This window comes from Ambystoma mexicanum, chromosome 11 (assembly GCF_040938575.1).
Source record: "Ambystoma mexicanum isolate Mex_15411 chromosome 11, UKY_AmexF1_1, whole genome shotgun sequence".
In the NCBI taxonomy this organism is placed as follows: domain Eukaryota; kingdom Metazoa; phylum Chordata; class Amphibia; order Caudata; family Ambystomatidae; genus Ambystoma; species Ambystoma mexicanum.
Window position 1 is genome coordinate 201,332,972 of NC_090934.1, and position 17,851 is coordinate 201,350,822.

At 48.1% G+C, this 17,851-nt stretch overlaps 1 protein-coding gene and 1 long non-coding RNA gene across 5 annotated transcripts in view; one reads left to right on the forward strand and one right to left on the reverse strand.

Moving 5' to 3' along the window:
• The window catches only part of LOC138503243 (uncharacterized), a 317,256-nt gene extending 308,249 nt beyond the window's left edge, over positions 1-9,007 (reverse strand). For both annotated transcript variants that reach the window (XR_011279589.1, XR_011279588.1), the window contains exon 1: positions 8,943-9,007. This is a non-coding gene — a long non-coding RNA (uncharacterized lncRNA). The remainder of the gene's footprint in view (positions 1-8,942) is intronic.
• LOC138503239 (uromodulin-like) overlaps positions 1-17,851 on the forward strand; it is a 230,314-nt gene that overhangs the window by 91,705 nt on the left and 120,758 nt on the right. For all 3 annotated transcript variants that reach the window (XM_069622827.1, XM_069622826.1, XM_069622828.1), the window contains one exon: positions 13,356-13,516. In XM_069622827.1, the coding sequence (XP_069478928.1) occupies positions 13,356-13,516 (161 nt within the window). The remainder of the gene's footprint in view (positions 1-13,355; positions 13,517-17,851) is intronic.

The window sequence follows — 17,851 nt, forward strand, 5'->3', positions numbered from 1 at the left end:
GCTGCATCCGGAGGTGGTTGCACTATGGGAGGCAGCCCACGCAAGGCCCTAGTCTGCTCCTCCATGGCTGCAAGCATGCGGGTGTGGTAGGTCTGGTTCTGGAGGACGAGTGTGCGGAGGTCCCCATGCAACAACTCACGGGATGCCCGGACCTCCGCCCTCGTTGCCTGCATCTCAGCTGAGAGCGTACAGGTGAGACGCTCCAGCTGCTGTTCTGTCCTTTGGTGTGTTGAAGCCTCAAGCTCAACAAGAGTCGTCCTGAAGTGAAGGAGCTCCTGCCTCAGGGCTTCCCTGTGGCCCTGGGACTCAATGGAGATGGCCTCCTGCAGAGTTGCCAGTGCCGCCCGCCTGTCCCTGTTGGACCCCAACATGTCCTCCCTGTGTGACTGGCAGATGGAGTCGGTTGCCTGCTCTAGTCGCTCCATCAGCCTTTCAGGGGGGACAATGGAAGTGGCCACCCTATCCATGGCCTGAGCCATCATCTCGGATGATGCTGCCTGTTGGGTTGCCGTACCGTAAATGGATTGCTCCCATGCGGTATTGCCAGGTGGCGTACGGCCACCACGTCGGCGGGCACCACACCTGTCTGGGGCAAGGCGAACTGCGCCTTGCTGTGCCGGCACTGCCTGAGGCTGCAGGACTGCATTCCCCCTCTGATCTGCTGGCCCAGGAACAGGATCAGATGTCGCGGAGTGTGACCCTGCATCCGTAACCACCAAAGGCGTAGCTGCCAACACTGACATCCCCATTGAGGGTTCTGACCCTGGTGCAGGTGGGTGAGACAGAACAGAATCCCTCCCTGGAACACTCACCTGCGACGGCACGTAGGTCTCATCCGAATCAACACCTGAGTACAGCTCGGGGGAGGTGCAGCCAGAGACACCCCTTGAGAGCAGGACCTGCAGCACTTGTGGGTTCTCACCCACCACCACACCACGTCCCTTACTGGTGGTTGGTCGGCCCTCGGACCCCTCCTGGGTCTGCACCATCTCCACAACCCCAGCAGTATCAGGTGCGTCTTCCCCTGCAAAGACATTAAAACAAAGAAATGGAAACAGGCATTAGCACCATGGCACACAATGAGGGCTGAGAAGCAAGAGAACCAGTACTTGTTTGACACATGTCCCACATGACTGAAACCCTCCCATGCATGCACCCTCACTGCGTATGAAGGGCAGGCAAATGGCACACACTGATGACACCAAGATGGAAGATGAACACATTTTCTGCATGCTGCCTGGCAGTGGCATCACACATTGGCCTGTGATTGGCAGGTGAAACACACATGCCATCACACAGATGGCATGTACCATTGCTATTGAGTGAAGATGGAGAGGAGGGCAGCACCTATTCATTCAGTCCAGTTCCCGCATGTAATAGCTTTTCTAATTCAAACAGGTCAGATTCTTCACCTGGAGCTGCCAGTCCGAAATGGTGCAATTGCACAGGGACATGTTTGTACAAATGATATCCAGGTAACAAAGTCACTCCACTTTACCATAGCCATGTCAGACATGTGACTAGAGGACTGCGACATGCCTAGTAATAGTGGTGGAATGCAAACAATCTGACTAAATGAACAATGAAAAATCAAGCAACAATGTTGTGGCAAGGTGACACTTCAAGGGCAACTGGCGTGCAGTTGGGCTAGATGTCTACTGTTGTGTGAAGGGATACTGCTATGGCCAAATGCAGCTGCGCAGGATGTATTGCATGAAGCACATGGCTGACCCATACGACTCAGGTGCACACACTCTCACCTGTCACACAAACAGAAGCCCTCACACACACCATGCACATGGATGACACACACATGCATGTGCACTCACCGGACAATGCCTCGTAATCAGCCAGATCTCCCACGCCTTGGATCTGTTCCTCCGTGACGTAGGTCCCAGCGACTGACTCATGTGGAGTGAGTTCCATGTCTACTACTGGAGACCCACCTCCAGTCACTAGAGTTGCGGCATGACTTGAGGCCAGCTTACTCTTTGCCCTGCGCTTTAGGTCATTCCAGCGCTTATAGCAATCATTGGCTGTGCGCCTCACGATTCCAAGGGCACTTACGATGTCCGCAACGGTCTGCCAGTGTGCCTGGCGTTGTGCAGGTGTGGTCTTGGATCCTGCAACAATGACCATCTCGTTGTCATGTGCGGACACATACTCGACAAGTGCATTCAGTTCGTCATCCGTGAAGCTGGGCTTCCTGGATGGGCCGGACTGTGTAGCCGTGTCTGGGGCATCAGCCTGTGCCGGACGAGCACTCTTCCTCTTCCGCTTGGAAGGTGGTGGTGATCCTGAGTGTCCTGCGCCGCTCTGGACACTAGGGGCAGGAGCCCTGGTGGACTCTGTATCAGGAGTGTGGGATTGCACACTCAGCATGGGAGTTGGTGCAGGCATTGGCTCTAGTGTGATGGTGTCAGGGGGAATGTCAGCAGCATGGACTAGGACCGACACTGTCTGGGCTGGGTGTGTGAGGGCTGGGGTGGATGGAGCCGCAGCTGCCCCTGCAGCCTCTCCGCCCTGCCTACTTGGTGCAGCAGATGACCTTGCTGCCCCAGATGCACGTGGCATGGTGACATCAACGTGCACCAGCGCACGTGTCATAGGCCTGCTGACCTGGAAGTCAGCCATGGAGTCAGCCAGGTCTGGTGCCACAATGGGCTGGTCCAACAAGGGCTGAGCATGGATGGTGTCAGCCACATCAGCCTCAACAGGAGGGGGGGGGGATTATGGGTGCCCTTGACTGGTCCTCCACACATGGGGGGACAGGCTCACTCTGCAAGTAACGACCACGTCCCCTACCGGATCAACCACGGCCACCACTTGTGGCTCTTCCACCTTTGCCACCCTTACGGAATCCTCGCCTCCCAGCCATGGCACTGATGTTAATGTGCGTATGGGAGTGGCTGTAGAATATTGTCCTGGGCAATTGGGGGTCAAAGGGGTTGGGTACCAGATGGTAATTGTACCCTAGTGCTCTTGCAAGGCTGATTGTAACCCCTGGGGAAAGATGACGGGTCACGCTACGCACAGGAGCCCCAAAAAAGGGAGATGACGTGCACGCAACCCCTCCTAGACCACGTGTGCAGAAAGAAAAACCTGCACTACGCTGTGGCACCCAGTAACACAAGAATGAACGTATGCGTGTCACACGCAGCCTAGAATGACCTCTGAAGGGGTAGGCTACACACGGGGCAAGCACAGATGTTAGATACGTGCGTGACTCACCGTCTGCCAGGTAAAAGAGCGTGAAAAAGGAGCGCGTTTGGTTGGCAACACCCCCGCCAAAAGAAGATTTGTACGCTGTCTGAGGAGACAGGACAACAGTAGAAGGGAACACTGTTTGAGGGAACAGGCCCAGGTAAACCAGTAAAAGAGAAAAAAAAGAGAAAAAGCTGTCAGAGGTAACAGGGAATACGAACTTGAAACGCCGTGAAGTAAATCGCGTGTGAAACGACAAGAAGTACAGAATTCACCCACTCGCTCTCCACGAAAAGCAGGTACAAGGAAATGGTGTTCTACGCGTACCTTTTATACAGGCCCACACGTCCAGCGTCACTTACGGGGCGTGTACGCGCTAGGGCCATTTCCACCAATTACACGCTTTGTCATTTCTGCGTGTAGGGCCATTTCCACCAATCACACGCGATGACACTCTGACGTGCAGTCTTTCCACGTGTGCTCTGTCATCACGTGCTGTGTGGGAAACAGCCGTGCGGGTCACGTCACAGACGCGCTTACGCGCTGAGGGCCTTTGGTCCAATAGAATCGCGTATGCGTGCTGACGCGCTTACGCGCTAAGGGCCTTTCCTCGGTTTTCACGCTGACGTGCAGGATTTTCACGTGCCAAATCACTCCGTACCAAGCTGGCCACAAATACCACGCTCCTGCCCGGAAGGCCGAACTACTGCCCCCCAGAGCCCCGAGCACGCTCCCACCTGCCATCTGCTGCTGCCTGACTGCCTGCTGCCCCTGCACTGCTGGGGGGTGGGGGTGGTGGTAGACATGAGTGGGGGCCTGGTGGAGGGTGCCCCTGCACTGCTGGGGGGTGGGGGTGGTGGTAGACATGAGTGGGGGCCTGGTGGAGGCTGCCCCTGCACTGCTGGGGGGTGGGGGTGGTGGGAGACATGAGTGGGGGCCTGGTGGAGGGTGCCCCTGGTGGCTGGGGGGTGGGGGTGGTGGGAGACATGGGTGGGGGCCTGGTGGAGGCTTCCCCTGCACTGACATGAGCAGGTGTGCAGGGTAGTCCCCTGTTTTGTGGGCTGCCTGCAGGGGCCGTCGAGGGTGTACAGGGAACACCTGTGAGGACCCACCCAGCCTAATCGCGTGTGGAACTTCCCGCGCACCCCTGAAATACACGCGCCCCGGCTATTCGCGTGTGGAACTTCCCGCGCACCCCTGAAATACACGTACCCTGCTGAAATCGCGTGTAAAACTTCCCGCGCACCCCTGAAATACACGTACCCTGCTGAAATCGCGTGTAAAACTTCCCGCGCACCCCTGTAATACACGCGCCCCGGCTATTCGTGTGTGGAACTTCCCGCGCACCCCTGAAATACACGCGCCCAGGCTATTAGCGTGTGGAACTTCCCGCGCACCCCTGAAATACACGTAGCACGCTGGGAGACATGAGTGGGGGCCTGGTGGAGGGTGCCCCTGGTGACTGGGGGGTGGGGGTGGTGGGAGACATGGGTGGGGGCCTGGTGGAGGGTGCCCCTGGTGGCTGGGGGGGTGGGGGTGGTGGGAGACATGAGTGGGGGCCTGGTGGGGGCTGCCCCTGCACTGCTGGGGGGTGGGGGTGCAGGGGGACATGAGCAGGTGTGCAGGGTAGTCCCCTGTTTTGTGGGCTGCCTGCAGGGGCCGTCGAGGGTGTACAGGGAACACCTGTGAGGACCCACCCAGCCTAATCACGTGTGGAACTTCCCGCGCACCCCTGAAATACACACGCCCAGGCTATTCGCGTGTGGAACTTCCCGCGCACCCCTGAAATACACGCGCCCAGGCAATTCGCGTCTGGAACTTCCCGCGCACCCCTGAAATACACGCGCCCAGGCTATTCGCGTGTGGAACTTCCCGCGCACCCCTGCAATACACGCGCCCAGGCTATTCGCGTGTGGAACTTCCCGCGCACCCCTGAAATACACGTACCCTGCTGAAATCACGTGTAAAACTTCCCGCGCACCCCTGAAATACACGCGCCCAGGCTATTCGCGTGTGGAACTTCCCGCGCACCCCTGAAATACACGCGCCCAGGCTATTCACGTGTGGAACTTCCCGCGCACCCCTGAAATACACGTACCCTGCTGAAATCGCGTGTGGGACTTCCCGCGCACCCCTTAAATACACGTACCCTGATGGAATCGCGTGTGGGACTTCCCGCGCACCCATGGAATACACGTACCCTGCTCGCACTGGCCCATTCGCGTGTGGAACTTCCCGCGCACCCCTGAAATACACGTACCCTGCTGAAATCGCGTGTGGAACTTCCCGCGCACCCATGAAATACACCTACCCTGATGGAATCGCGTGTGGAACTTCCTGCGCACCCCTGAAATCCACGTACCCGGCCAAATCGCGTGTGAGACTTCCCGCGCACCCCAGTATACACGCACACGTATTTTTTGTCAGCGGGTGTCCGTGTTTGTAGGTACCCCTTTGCACGTCATTTGTCCTGGAGGGCCACAGTATAGGACATTCATCATGGCAGTATATAGGTGCTATTTGTTGGTGCACCTTTTGGCGCACATTTCTTACAGCCGCAGAGACGCTACCGCCTGCTTTCTTGTGGCGGTCGTGTTTGTGCCTGTGCGCTGGTTTGAGCGTGCGCTTTTTTGCCCTATTCTATTCCATGAATACGTGTTGTAGGCGAGCGTGTGGGCGTTCCGCGCACTTGTGCCCTGTACTTCCCCCGTGACGCCCACGTTTTTGCAAGTTGTTCCCCATTCCGAGTGTTACGCCCGTGTTCCGCCTACTTTTGTTGCGTGCGCCGCGCTATGTGCGAATTTCGCTGTGGCGTGTGCGATTTTCGCTGTGACCTGGCGCACGCTGTTAGATGGCCTGTGCGCCAACGTGCGCGGCGCACTTTTTTATCGCACATCCGCTGGTTTTCTCGCGCACGGACTTCCATGAATCGACGTGCGCTGCTTTTGGTGCGATTTTCGCACTTGCACTGCGATTTTCGCTATTCCACTGCGATTCGCACGTTTTTGCCCACTTGCGCCGCGCTAATTATTCCATGAATCGGCCTCAAAGTCTGTCTCATGTCAAGCATTCATGCTGTAGACTCTGACATTCCTTTAAGGAATAACATTTAGTCAGGGAAAATTGGAATATTATGAGCACTGACCCTGGGAAAACCACATACCTATAGTAGGATGCCTATGGGTTCAGGCTGTACCATAGATTTCTCTGACACTGATGTAAGTAAGGGGTCTGGCCAGTGTATCTTTTGTGCTGCAGCACAGACCCCTGAAAATGTGCAGGCCGATTTTGTCAAGTAGTTGACCCGTGTTTTACACAATAAAGAATGAATCATCGGCACATTTTTATTTGCATTATTTTTGCAGTATTTTAAAAAAAGATTACACTTGTTTTTGAGCTGCAAACAAAGAGTTAATTTTGGTTTCCATATTAAATGAAAGGCTAGGTGCAAGCCATTAGTCATGTACGCACTCGCAGAAAAGGTTCTGAATTTCTGACCTATCGCTTTATATTTATACATTTCCTTTGAACATGTGCTATCAGGGAAAGGTCTGGCCTCTTCAAAACAATGACATTTCACCAACATCAGTTCCTTAACCCAAATCTGCCACCCGAATCCCTTCAACGTCTGGCTGAACCCTAATCGACCGAATTTCTTTGCCCAGGCTTACTGTCTAATTGCCATTCAACTGGATGCTGTCTGATGCTCAGTTCATCTAGAATTGAGTAATGAAACTCCCAGCCACCAAGCCCCATCTTGTCTACCCTCTCCATTTTCCTTTCCCTGATGCCATCACTCTATATCCTTTGGGTCTAGACCTTGAGGTTCCTGTTGAAAGTGTGTAACACAGTAAAGGAGGGCATCACACAACTGAATGCTATTAGTAAAGGCAGTATGGGAATCCCATTACGAACATACCAGAGGCGCTACATGGAAAATAGTGGCCGAGGAGATGCAGGGTCAATTTCGAAAGACAGCAGGATAGAGGGGAATAACTGTATATCCCTAATAAATCCCTCTCGTTCGGGAAAACTTTCCTTAGAAAGCGCTGATGTGCCGCTTACAAAAACGAGGACAGTAAAAGAAATGCAAGAGAAGTCATTTTTGAAAAACAGTAACAACATCAAGGTTGTTAAACTCCTGCATGTCCTAGATCACTATAAATCCCCTATAGGGGATAAAGGCAAAAAGTGTGTAAAGGTAAAAGTAAACTTTACACCTTGGACTGGAATCACATATACAAAATCACTAGTCTGGGCTGTCTATTGTGGGTACATATTACTTTTACTATCCCATAGACAGTACAGTACTTCCCAGGGTGACTTTACATTTAGAATCAAAACCAAAACCAACATTTATTTAAAAAAGGAAAGACTTGACCCAATGCTGTTGTACTGCCGTAATGTAGGTTTTTAGATACAGCAGATTCTCCCGAGTAGGGATAGGCCAACTTTCCAAAGAAGACACATGAACATTAACATGTAACCAACATAGCCCTGTCCAGTAGAGTGTTAAATGATAGGGCCGGGCATGAGGCTACAAAGCAAAATATATAAAAGACATATATGGGGTTGTTCATGGTGAGGTAGAAAATATTTTAGATCTCCATTATGTGACAACCACTGTCTACCGGTTTCAGTGGTATATTTTTGGTGTAACCACTTTCATCAGGACAGTCTTCTAAAACCAGGGGGAGGGAGATGAAAAAAGGGAATGAGCAATATACGGTGATTCTTGTTGATTGTAACCGTATTTCTGCCACAGGGGTTAATGCTTTACCCCGTTTTCTAGCGCCAATGCAGGATGGTTCACAAGAGAGACCTATGGAGAAACAAATTCATAAACCAAGGACAAACCCACATCACTGCCATGTGCTCTAGTGCTAGGAGAGAGCCAGCTTTAATCACTGCGTCTCCTAAAAGAACCTCAAAAACAACGGAGGTAATCCATTTATACCAAATGTAGATACATAAAGTTGCAGATTTTAGTAGGCATCAAACAACACACAGAGATATGGAATAATTGTAACTTTGTTCTTAGATGACAAGGCATTCTTAGATGTTAATATACTACTAACAAACTAATCAAAGTCTAGGACGTCCACAGGCCAGGTAAAAAGAAATATGGCAAAGCTAGTCATTCGAATGGTTTTTTAAATAAATGCAAGGCTACACGCCACACACTGTTTGGTATGGCAGTGTCCACTCAAATGATTTATAAAAGGGCTATAAGTCATGTATTGACTTTATTCACTCCAAAGGGATTTTTTCAATTGTAGGTAATGTTGAGGGCAGACAAACCATATTCTTCCACGGCAGAGCCACTGTAAGAAGTGATGTGCTGTAAAGATTGAGACAGCGGCCATCACTCAAAAGTGTGTGGTAGGTGAAACAAAGCATATGCTGTTCTCCTTTTAATCGGTAAAAGCGAGATATGAAAGGGCTTTGTGCAACATACAGCCGATGGAAAAGGGCCATTAGGGCACTATATATGTTAAAGTGCATAGGGCAGGCATGAATCCAGAAGCCTACTGAGGCTCTGACAAAGCACGTAGAGCCGGCAAATAAACAAACCGGCAAAGTGCAAGGCAAGAAAATGGAACGCGCACGCATCCATGGTGTGATAGCAAAAAAGTGAATGAAAGAAGGATGCAAAGAAAATGCGTGTGCGCCCTCGAGGCAACATATGGCCATTGTCTCCCCCCTACAACGTGAAAGGCATGGTTCCGTTAACTTACTTTCACTTGCAGGCTCCAGGAAGCCACTGATACCCCCGACGATCCGAATCGTTAGAGTTGGGTCGGAAGCTTAATGCTATTGCTTCCCAAAGTCACGTGCAGCAAGTCACGTGTGCGTTTTTTCTTTCTTTCTATTTGTCGAGCGTGCCGAGGATGGAAGTACACGTCCCACAGCTCCCCAGCATGATGCATGGACTGCAAGGTCAGGCAGAGGGCAGGCACCACATAAACACAGAGCATATGGGGTGCTTAAAGCTTGATTGGAGTACATATTTCTAACGGTACAGGTAACGTGACCATTATTCACAGGATAGTAAATCCCCAGATTAGTTGTTTTGTAATTCTAAAAGGATAATGTTATTTAAATTGAAAACACGGGGATAGATAGGAGTAAACATAAAGGGAAAGATACAGTTTCCCATAATATGAATGCTCTCAACTCAGATAGAGTTGTAGTTGCTAATATTGACAACGACGGAGGTTGTGATCACCTGAGTAGGAGGTGCATTCCTTCACAAAATTCAGGGCTCCTTTTCTTTGGGCTCTGACACCCTGGGTAACGCTCCTATGTATGTAAGGCTGTGGCCAAACGTGGTGTCCAAAGTTGCCAGTATAGTATGCTTATTTTGCACCAACAAAAGTGACCTGACACTACAGCGATTCATGACTTCTGCCATTAATGCTGCCAAACTAATCCTCCTCGACATCTATTAAATCAACCCCTTCCTGACCTTTCACTCTTGCAATAGAGTAATTTCCACTCCTGCCCTCAGCAGCATGAATTACTGCTGCAGCCCCATTTTCCAACTCTTCTCTCCTTTACTCACGCGCCACCTGCATCCACTTAGACCTCCCACTTCCGTGCTCCACCCACATGTGGGATGGCTCTCCATACACAGGTGCTTCCTCTTTCAATTCCTCCTTCTAGTTTTTACATCTACCTCTGAGCTGCCATGCCCTCCTAGCTACCTCCCTCTCTGGGTGCTCGCACCTCTCACGCTGATCTCAAGCGCTCCCCAATCTCTTCTCATGCACCTTGTGCTACCTCTTACTTCCGTTTCCTCAATTCATTCGCACCACACCATTGGAACGCCTCCCCCTCAGCATCAAGCACATCTCCACTTAATCAGGCTTCAAATCTGCGACCAAAGGGCACCTCCACCCCCTTGAAGGTGAACCCAAGCTTCAAAATTGCTCCTGACGTCCCCCCTCTCCTATACATTTATGCATAAAATACCTATGATAATCCTGTACTACGGGTTAGTGATCCACGTTGTCAATCCTACCCCTTGTACGTTTCAATCGTGCATAGACATTACTATCCCCTACTCCTGTCCCACCACAACCATACATCTTCCAAGTTATGTTCACACCAAGGCTACTATGTACAATTGGAGGGGACCCAGAATTGGGTTTGCCAAGCCACCCATGTGTTCTACAGAACATTTAGAAGCAGCTCTTGGTGCAATCTCCAAGTGATGAGTACTGTTGACTATTGTAATTCTATATATCTTGCCGCCCAGCCTTTATACCTGACACGTCGGCTACAGATGCTTCACAATTCTGCTGCCAGAGTAGCTACTCTACTCCTTGCAGACCCCATATGTCCCCGGTACTTGGTCATCTTCACTGGTTGCCTGTTCATAAACTGATTCAATTCAAGTCTACACCTTTAGTTCGTCAGGCCTTCTACAGGAAAGGCACTAGTATCTGCATCTTAAATTCCACCCTTATGTCCCGGGACGTGGCTTGCTATCCAGTGATTCCCTTGGTATTCAGACTCCTGGATTCAGGCTTTCCCGTGTGGGTGCCGTTCTTTCTCAGTGGCCGCGGCTAAACTGTGGCATGTTTTACCACATTCACTGCAGCTGAAAACTTATCTTTTCTGATTATATTGGTCGAATCTCTTTCTGCTGGGTACAATAGCGCCAAGATGCCTTTTAGGTGACTGTTTTGTGCTTCATACATTTCCAGCGTAACATAACATAATCCTAATCATGGCAAGTAGAAATGCAGGCTGTGAAAGCGACATTATTTTTCCACCATATTGTTTTTTTAGCACTGTCAAATGAGGGTATTTGTGACTACCATCTGCTACTGTATATGCACCAATCAAAAGTGAGATTGTGACATGATAAATGGGATAAACAGTGTCTGTCCTCCATCTGCTGCATCCCAATACTCCCTGCCATTCCCACTGCTCAATAAATACAGCACCCCCACTCCCTGTCTGATGTGTCATTGTAAATCTACAGACCCGTGCAATGTGAACAGGAATAGTACCATGACACACAAGAGGGTATGACCAGTGCACCCTATCTATAAACATACCCCATTCAGATCCTGTTCTGACACCCCCTGCCAGGGTCAAGGTGTTCCGGTCTCAACCACTTAGGACCCATGTCATAAAGCACTGCAGACCCACAGAGGCACCTGTTATTTGATATTAACAGTAGTAAATGTGTTTTTATGTGGCACTAAACTCTGGATTCCTGTGTTTCCGTAACATAAGTTGGCATTGTAACACCATTTTTAAATGGTGCTGTATTTGCAGATATTTAACTGCATTCTTTTTTAGAATAACCTATGTGTTATATTTATCTGCCTTCTTTGAGTATAGCCACAGTTGTATATTTATCTCCATTATTTTTTAGTATAACCTCTGTGTTATATTTATCTGCCTTCTTTTGAGTATTACCTCTGTGTTATATCTATCTGCCTTATTTTGAGTGTAGCCACTGTGTTATATTTATCTGCCTTCTTTTGAGTATACCCACTGTTTTATATTTATCTGCATTATTTGTTAGTATAATCTCTGTGTTATATGTATCTGCCTTCTTTTGAGTATAACCTCTGTGTTATATTGATCTGCCTTCTTTTGAGTATGGCCACTGTTTTACATTTATATGCATTCTTTTTTAGTATAACCTTTGTGTTATATGTATCTGCCTTCTTTTGACTATAGCCACTCTTTTATATTTATCTGCATTCTTTTTGAGTATAACCTCTGTGTTATATGTATCTGCCTTCTTTTGAGTATAACCTCTGTGTTATATGTATCTGCCTTCTTTTGAGTATAACCTCTGTGTTATATTTATCTGCCTTCTTTTGAGTATAACCTCTGTGTTATATATATCTACCTTCTTTTGAGTATAGCCACTGCTTTACATTTATCTGCATTCTTTTTTAGTATAACGTCGGTGTTATATGTATCTGCCTTCTTTAGAGTATAGCCACTGTGTTATATTTATCTGCCTTCTTTTGAGAATAGCCACTGCTTTATATTTATCTGCATTCTTTTTTAGTATAACCTCTGTGTTATATTTGTCTGTCTTCTTTTGAGTAAAACCTCTGTGTTATATTTATCTGCCTTCTTTTGAGCATAACCTCTGTGTTATATGTATCTGCTTTCTTTAGAGTATAGCCACTGTGTTATATTTATCTGCCTTCTTTTGAGAATAGCCACTGCTTTATATTTATCTGCATTCTTTTTTAGTATAACCTCTGTGTTATATTTGTCTGTCTTCTTTTGAGTAAAACCTCTGTGTTATATGTATCTGCCTTCTTTTGAGCATAACCTCTGTGTTATAGTTATCTGCCTTCTTTTGAGTATAGCCACTGTGTTATATTTATCTGCATTCTTTTTTAGTATAGCCTCTGGGTTATATTTATCTGCCTTCTTTTGAGTATAACCTCTGTGTTATATTTACCTGCCTTCTCCTGAGTATGGCCACTGTTTTATATTTAGCTGCATTCCTTTTTAGTATAACCTCTGTGTTATATTTACCTGCCTTCTTTTGAATATAGCCACTGTGTTATATTTATCTTCATTTTTTAGTGTAACCTCTGTGTTAAAGTTCGATGCTCAGAATATAACCACTGTGTAGAATGTAGTCGTGCTTTGAATTCACCCCTTCTAAATTGACCTGCATCTACGAAACCAAGAAACCGGCCAGGACTCACAGGTACGTATCACACTCCATGCTTATGGAACACAGCCGAAGGCACGGCTACCCCCCTCCGCACATCTGCTATCATACACTACTCTAAGACACATTGCATCATACCTCTGCCATATGACTGCAGCTATCCCCCATGACACACATTTGGTGTATCTGCTCACATAATGAGTCTCCTGCTCTCGCACACTCTCCAGACTACCTACTTCACAGCACACATCCACACGCCAGGTCAACATGGGTTGCTTGCAGGGATTTGGCCATCCCTACCTACCTTTGTATTGACTAAAATGTACACACGCATTCTAAACTCCTCTGACGAATGTCCCATTCCTGGATTTTGGTCCCCTAACGGTGTTCGCTTACTGTGCTTTGAGACCATACCAATGGCAAAAGGCGCTATACAAAGGACTATTACATTGCATTTCATTTCTGTGTCTTTTTCACCCTCCAGGTAAACGCAACCCATATGACTTACAGCAATGCTCTCATCATTCCTGCAAAGGTGTATGACAATGGAATCGTTACAAGACTAAACACAAGTTACAACGTGTCCTGCTCCTACCCTCTCAGCATGCCTGTCAGCCTCTCAATGACATTGAATCCATTGCTACGGTGAGTACCTCTCTGGGTAGTCACCCAAAGAATGTGGAAGGGGCAGTACTCTGCCAGGAAGCATGAGACCTGGTTTCGGTGTGTGATTCTAGGAGCTGGGCTGCAGTCCTCAGGGTCATTTAGAAAGATCCAAATCTGGTCCTCTGGAAGCTCCTTGAGGCCCATGCCTTACACAGGCACTAGAAGACAACAGGCAAACAGAGGTACCAGCAACTCACATCGGGTTCATTTTTAAGCCCTGGCACTTAACGCTGGTCTTTACACCAATGTTACGGCTTTGGGTAATTTTTGAGGCCTAGTGGGAGGACTGAGATTACAAGTTTCCGCTCCAACATAAAAATAATCTCCATTTTACGCCAACAGGAGATTTTCATGCTGGCAAAAAAATAATGGATTCCTGTTTAATCTGTTGTAAATGTCTTCAGCAAAGCGTAATTTGCAGGCGCCATTTGCATTTTTCACAAAAGGGTGAGTAAAGTGAAACAGTAAAGGCCATTTTACCTGTATTTCTTCCTGCCTTTTGCACTCCTTTTTGTGAAAGTAAAAAACTGCTTGCAGGGGCCCCAACAGCTCCTAAATGCTAAACCAGGTGGTCTCCTGCAAGCAATTAGCATGTGTTTAAATGATGAGCCCTATAGATGAGACTTCAATCAATATATAGGGTCTTGCTACAATATGATAAATCAGCTCAGAAGAAAAGTAACATATTTAGCTAAATTTCCAAAAAATAACAGACCCCAGAATTGAGAAACTGTAACCTCTCTTATAGCACTTGTATCAAGATGTTTAGGAGAAACAATTAGAAGAGCCCCTCACTCTTGCATTGCAGCTCAGCACTGATGGATTTAAATACTTTCTCACGAACCTGCTGGGGAATGATACAGTATGTATCTTGGGGCAGGGTGCTGTTGGAGACATGATTCAACATTCATAAATCTACATACTGCATGGTGAAATGCATACATGACACACTGAGCTGCATATATTGTATATTGCGAGGCCTACAACATGCACTGGGCGACATACAAGCCCTTCAGCTGAGATCCATAAGGTATTCAGTTTGATGGCGAGTAGTCTAGTACTCACACAGCGAGCCGGCTTGGAATGGCAAAAGACATGTGGCGAAGGGCATACACAGTGAGGTATTCAATCGAAAAGTCATGCATTTATTTACACTCTGCCTCATTACGAGTTGGCCGATGTGAGTTAAGTGCAGCGACAGTACCGTATTACCGTAAACTGCTGCATTAGCACTCTGCCCAACTACAAGTTGGGACTAAACTTGGAGCATTCCTCTCAAGCTATCGCCTGGAAGTAAATCTGCCAACTTTCTGGCCAATTTCGGCAAAATTACAGACAGCGGAATTCCTATAGCAGCTATTCCACCGAAATGCCCCATGATGTCCTGTGGCCTCCAAATAAATTGGGACTAAAACTGCCACGACCACTTGTAATGTGGCAGTAATACCGCTCCACCAAGTGGCGGTAATGGTAATTCCGTTTGGTCGCATCTCAGCGGATTTACTGCCGGGATACCACCAAGCTCATAATGAGGCTGAGTTGTCTCACACTACACTGAGGTTGAAGTGATCCAAGGCCAGGGAATGGTCTGCTTCAAAAGAGGTGAGCATGATATAGAGTCCAGGCTCCCACTTCCTGCAGCGAGATACCTGTGAAGAATTCCAGAGCTCCACCCAGAAACAGCAAGCACTGAAGGATGCATGTCTCCTTCCTCTGCATTCACAACACCATGCATTCACTGGGGGGGGGGGTGGGGAGGTCACCCTTATCTCTTCATACCGTTACTTCTTTTGTCTTTCACTTCTTCTAACATTTACTCCACCATTACAGGGGTATGCTCCCGGAAGCCCCCTTCTTTTGTAACCCATATTCTTCCTCCTACTGCCCCTTGACCACAACCCTAACCTTGCGGCCAAATTTACCATATCCATTGCCACCTTTACAATGTGACGTTGCAGATGAAGTAAAGGTAAGGAGTACATGTCTGAAGAAGTGAATGGAGAACGGGTCAGTGTAGACGTTGTTTAACTGTAGATCCCACACACATTCACGCAGAACTGCTAGGGATTTAGCCAGACCTTCTGTTAGTAAAAGCAATGTTCGGTATGTACACTGCTAGGCTCACTCACTGACGAGAGGGGCTCCAGCGGGTGCCTAGCATCAGCTGCACTCGATCGGCCTAGTCTGCATGTTGTCTCCAGACCAGTAAGGGCACAAGTCGAAGGAGCATTTGGGTGGACGGTGTCCGCCCAGATTTTCAGAGGACGGACGCTGTCCCTCCTTGTGCGTTTTCAAGGAGTTGATAGAAAATGTATCTCGCTAGGCTTTCTTCAAGTGTACGCAGTGCCGCAGCCGGGATTCGAACTCAGGTCGTACAGCTAAACACTTAACCACAAGACCACTCAAAACTCTTGGGGTGATGCTGTAAAATGTCTTATGAAGAAGAATATCAATATGAGACATGTTTTAATACAGATTTGTAGACATGCACAGTGCACACATTTAATACTTAGCCAGCAATATTATAGGAACATCTCTTCCCTTGGCAAATTATTTTCGTCCCGTGATCTTTCTTCATTTGAGAAAGAAAAATTGCAAGAAATGTGCATATTTCACTTTAGGATATATTCACTTCCTGTGATGTCACTTCCCATTATGTATGCCACAGTCCAATGCCCGCCCCCCTGCACAATCCCCTCCCCCGCACCCTCTTGCTTTTATTTTCTGGGACTTGAGCCCTGGTGCTGGTGATGAAGTGGAGAACTAGAGGTCGTGAAGGTGCAGAGGGGCAAAGGCAGTGCTAGGCATGATCTGTCGTGAGCAACATGGCCGCCTTGGAATTTATGGAAAAGATAGCGATCTACGTCATGCAGGAATCACTCAGATTGCTCCCGTGCATAGAGAGGGACTTGCAGTCCGTCCTGTCTTTGATCCTGTCTTTGGTGTTACTACTGATAAAAATAATAATAATCAGCCTCCTTACATAGTGCTTCATGCCCTCTTCTAAGCTCCATGTGCTGTCAAAACATGGCACGGGTCTGTCTGTTTCCAACAAATTATGCTAGATAATGATAATGATAATGATGTGTTATTTACATAGCGTCTTAATTCCAAAGCGCTTTACAGAGGTCATATTTACATACAATATCACCCAACCGAAATTGGTACTCATTTATCGTCCTCGGAAGGATGAAAGGCTAAGTGGGCCTTGACGGGATTCGAACCCGCAACCTGTAGATCACGCTAAGATCGCAGCAGTGAGCGTTCAACCAGTCGGACTGGGCATAAAATTGTCTCCAGCGCCAATGAAAAAGAGGCCCAATGTTGCAAAGGGCAATTAGTTCCTTTTGTGACAGACCATTTGATTAATATCCAAGGGGGAGTTTATTGATACATGTGATGCAAATTGTGCATTTTAATTAATATTTATTCGGCAACACTGATCAAAACCACTAGCCACATGGTAATGATCAAACTGGAGCACACTGGCCAAATAAGTTTCCCACTTTGACCCAAATAACTGGCCCACACTAGCATTTTGCGTTTTTGATGCGTTCATTGCCCTATTGCCCAATAGGCCTGTCCGAGCCTTCTTATAGTGAACACCAGCGGGGTACAGGTGCCGCCATCATACACAGCAATAGATATTCCCTGATGGAGGCTTCCTTTATCCCAGATTGGCCTTGGTGATCAGTCTGCTTCGACTTGGAAGTTTCTTTGATGTTTTTGGACCACTCACAAGACATATTGCACCTCATCAAGTTGTGTATTTTGCTTTCTCCAAATAATGAACCTTGCTTCTGAGAAACCATTTTTGTGAGCCTGCTGTGCCTTATTTCATGGCTCTCGTCTTCTTTCCTGGTACTTTTCCCAATAGTGCCATTGGATGTCTGCATGGCTCCTATTACTTTTAATAGACATTCGAATCCTGTGTTTAGTATTTGTTGTTTGTGTAAGCATGGCGCTGTGCCAACGGGAATGGGAAGAAGGGCATGGCTGCAGTGTCCCTGCCCATCATGCTTGGCAGGCAGCAGAAAGGGGAGAGCAACAGATAAGGGAAAAGCCAAGACGTCCCCAGTCTCCACCCTTTGACCCCACACTTCTGGCTCACATCATTCTTATGCTGATGTTTTCTCATCCATTGGGACCAAATGTGTCACTAGAAGCGAGACATAAAAGGGAGAAATGTTTGGCCATTGCTTACGTTAAACCGGTCACAACACAGGCAGGCGTGAGTAGGAGAGGATGCGCGCTTGTGAGGAGGGCTGGGGCTAAGGGGCTGTGAAGGCTGGGTGGCAGGCGAGAGAGGGTGGG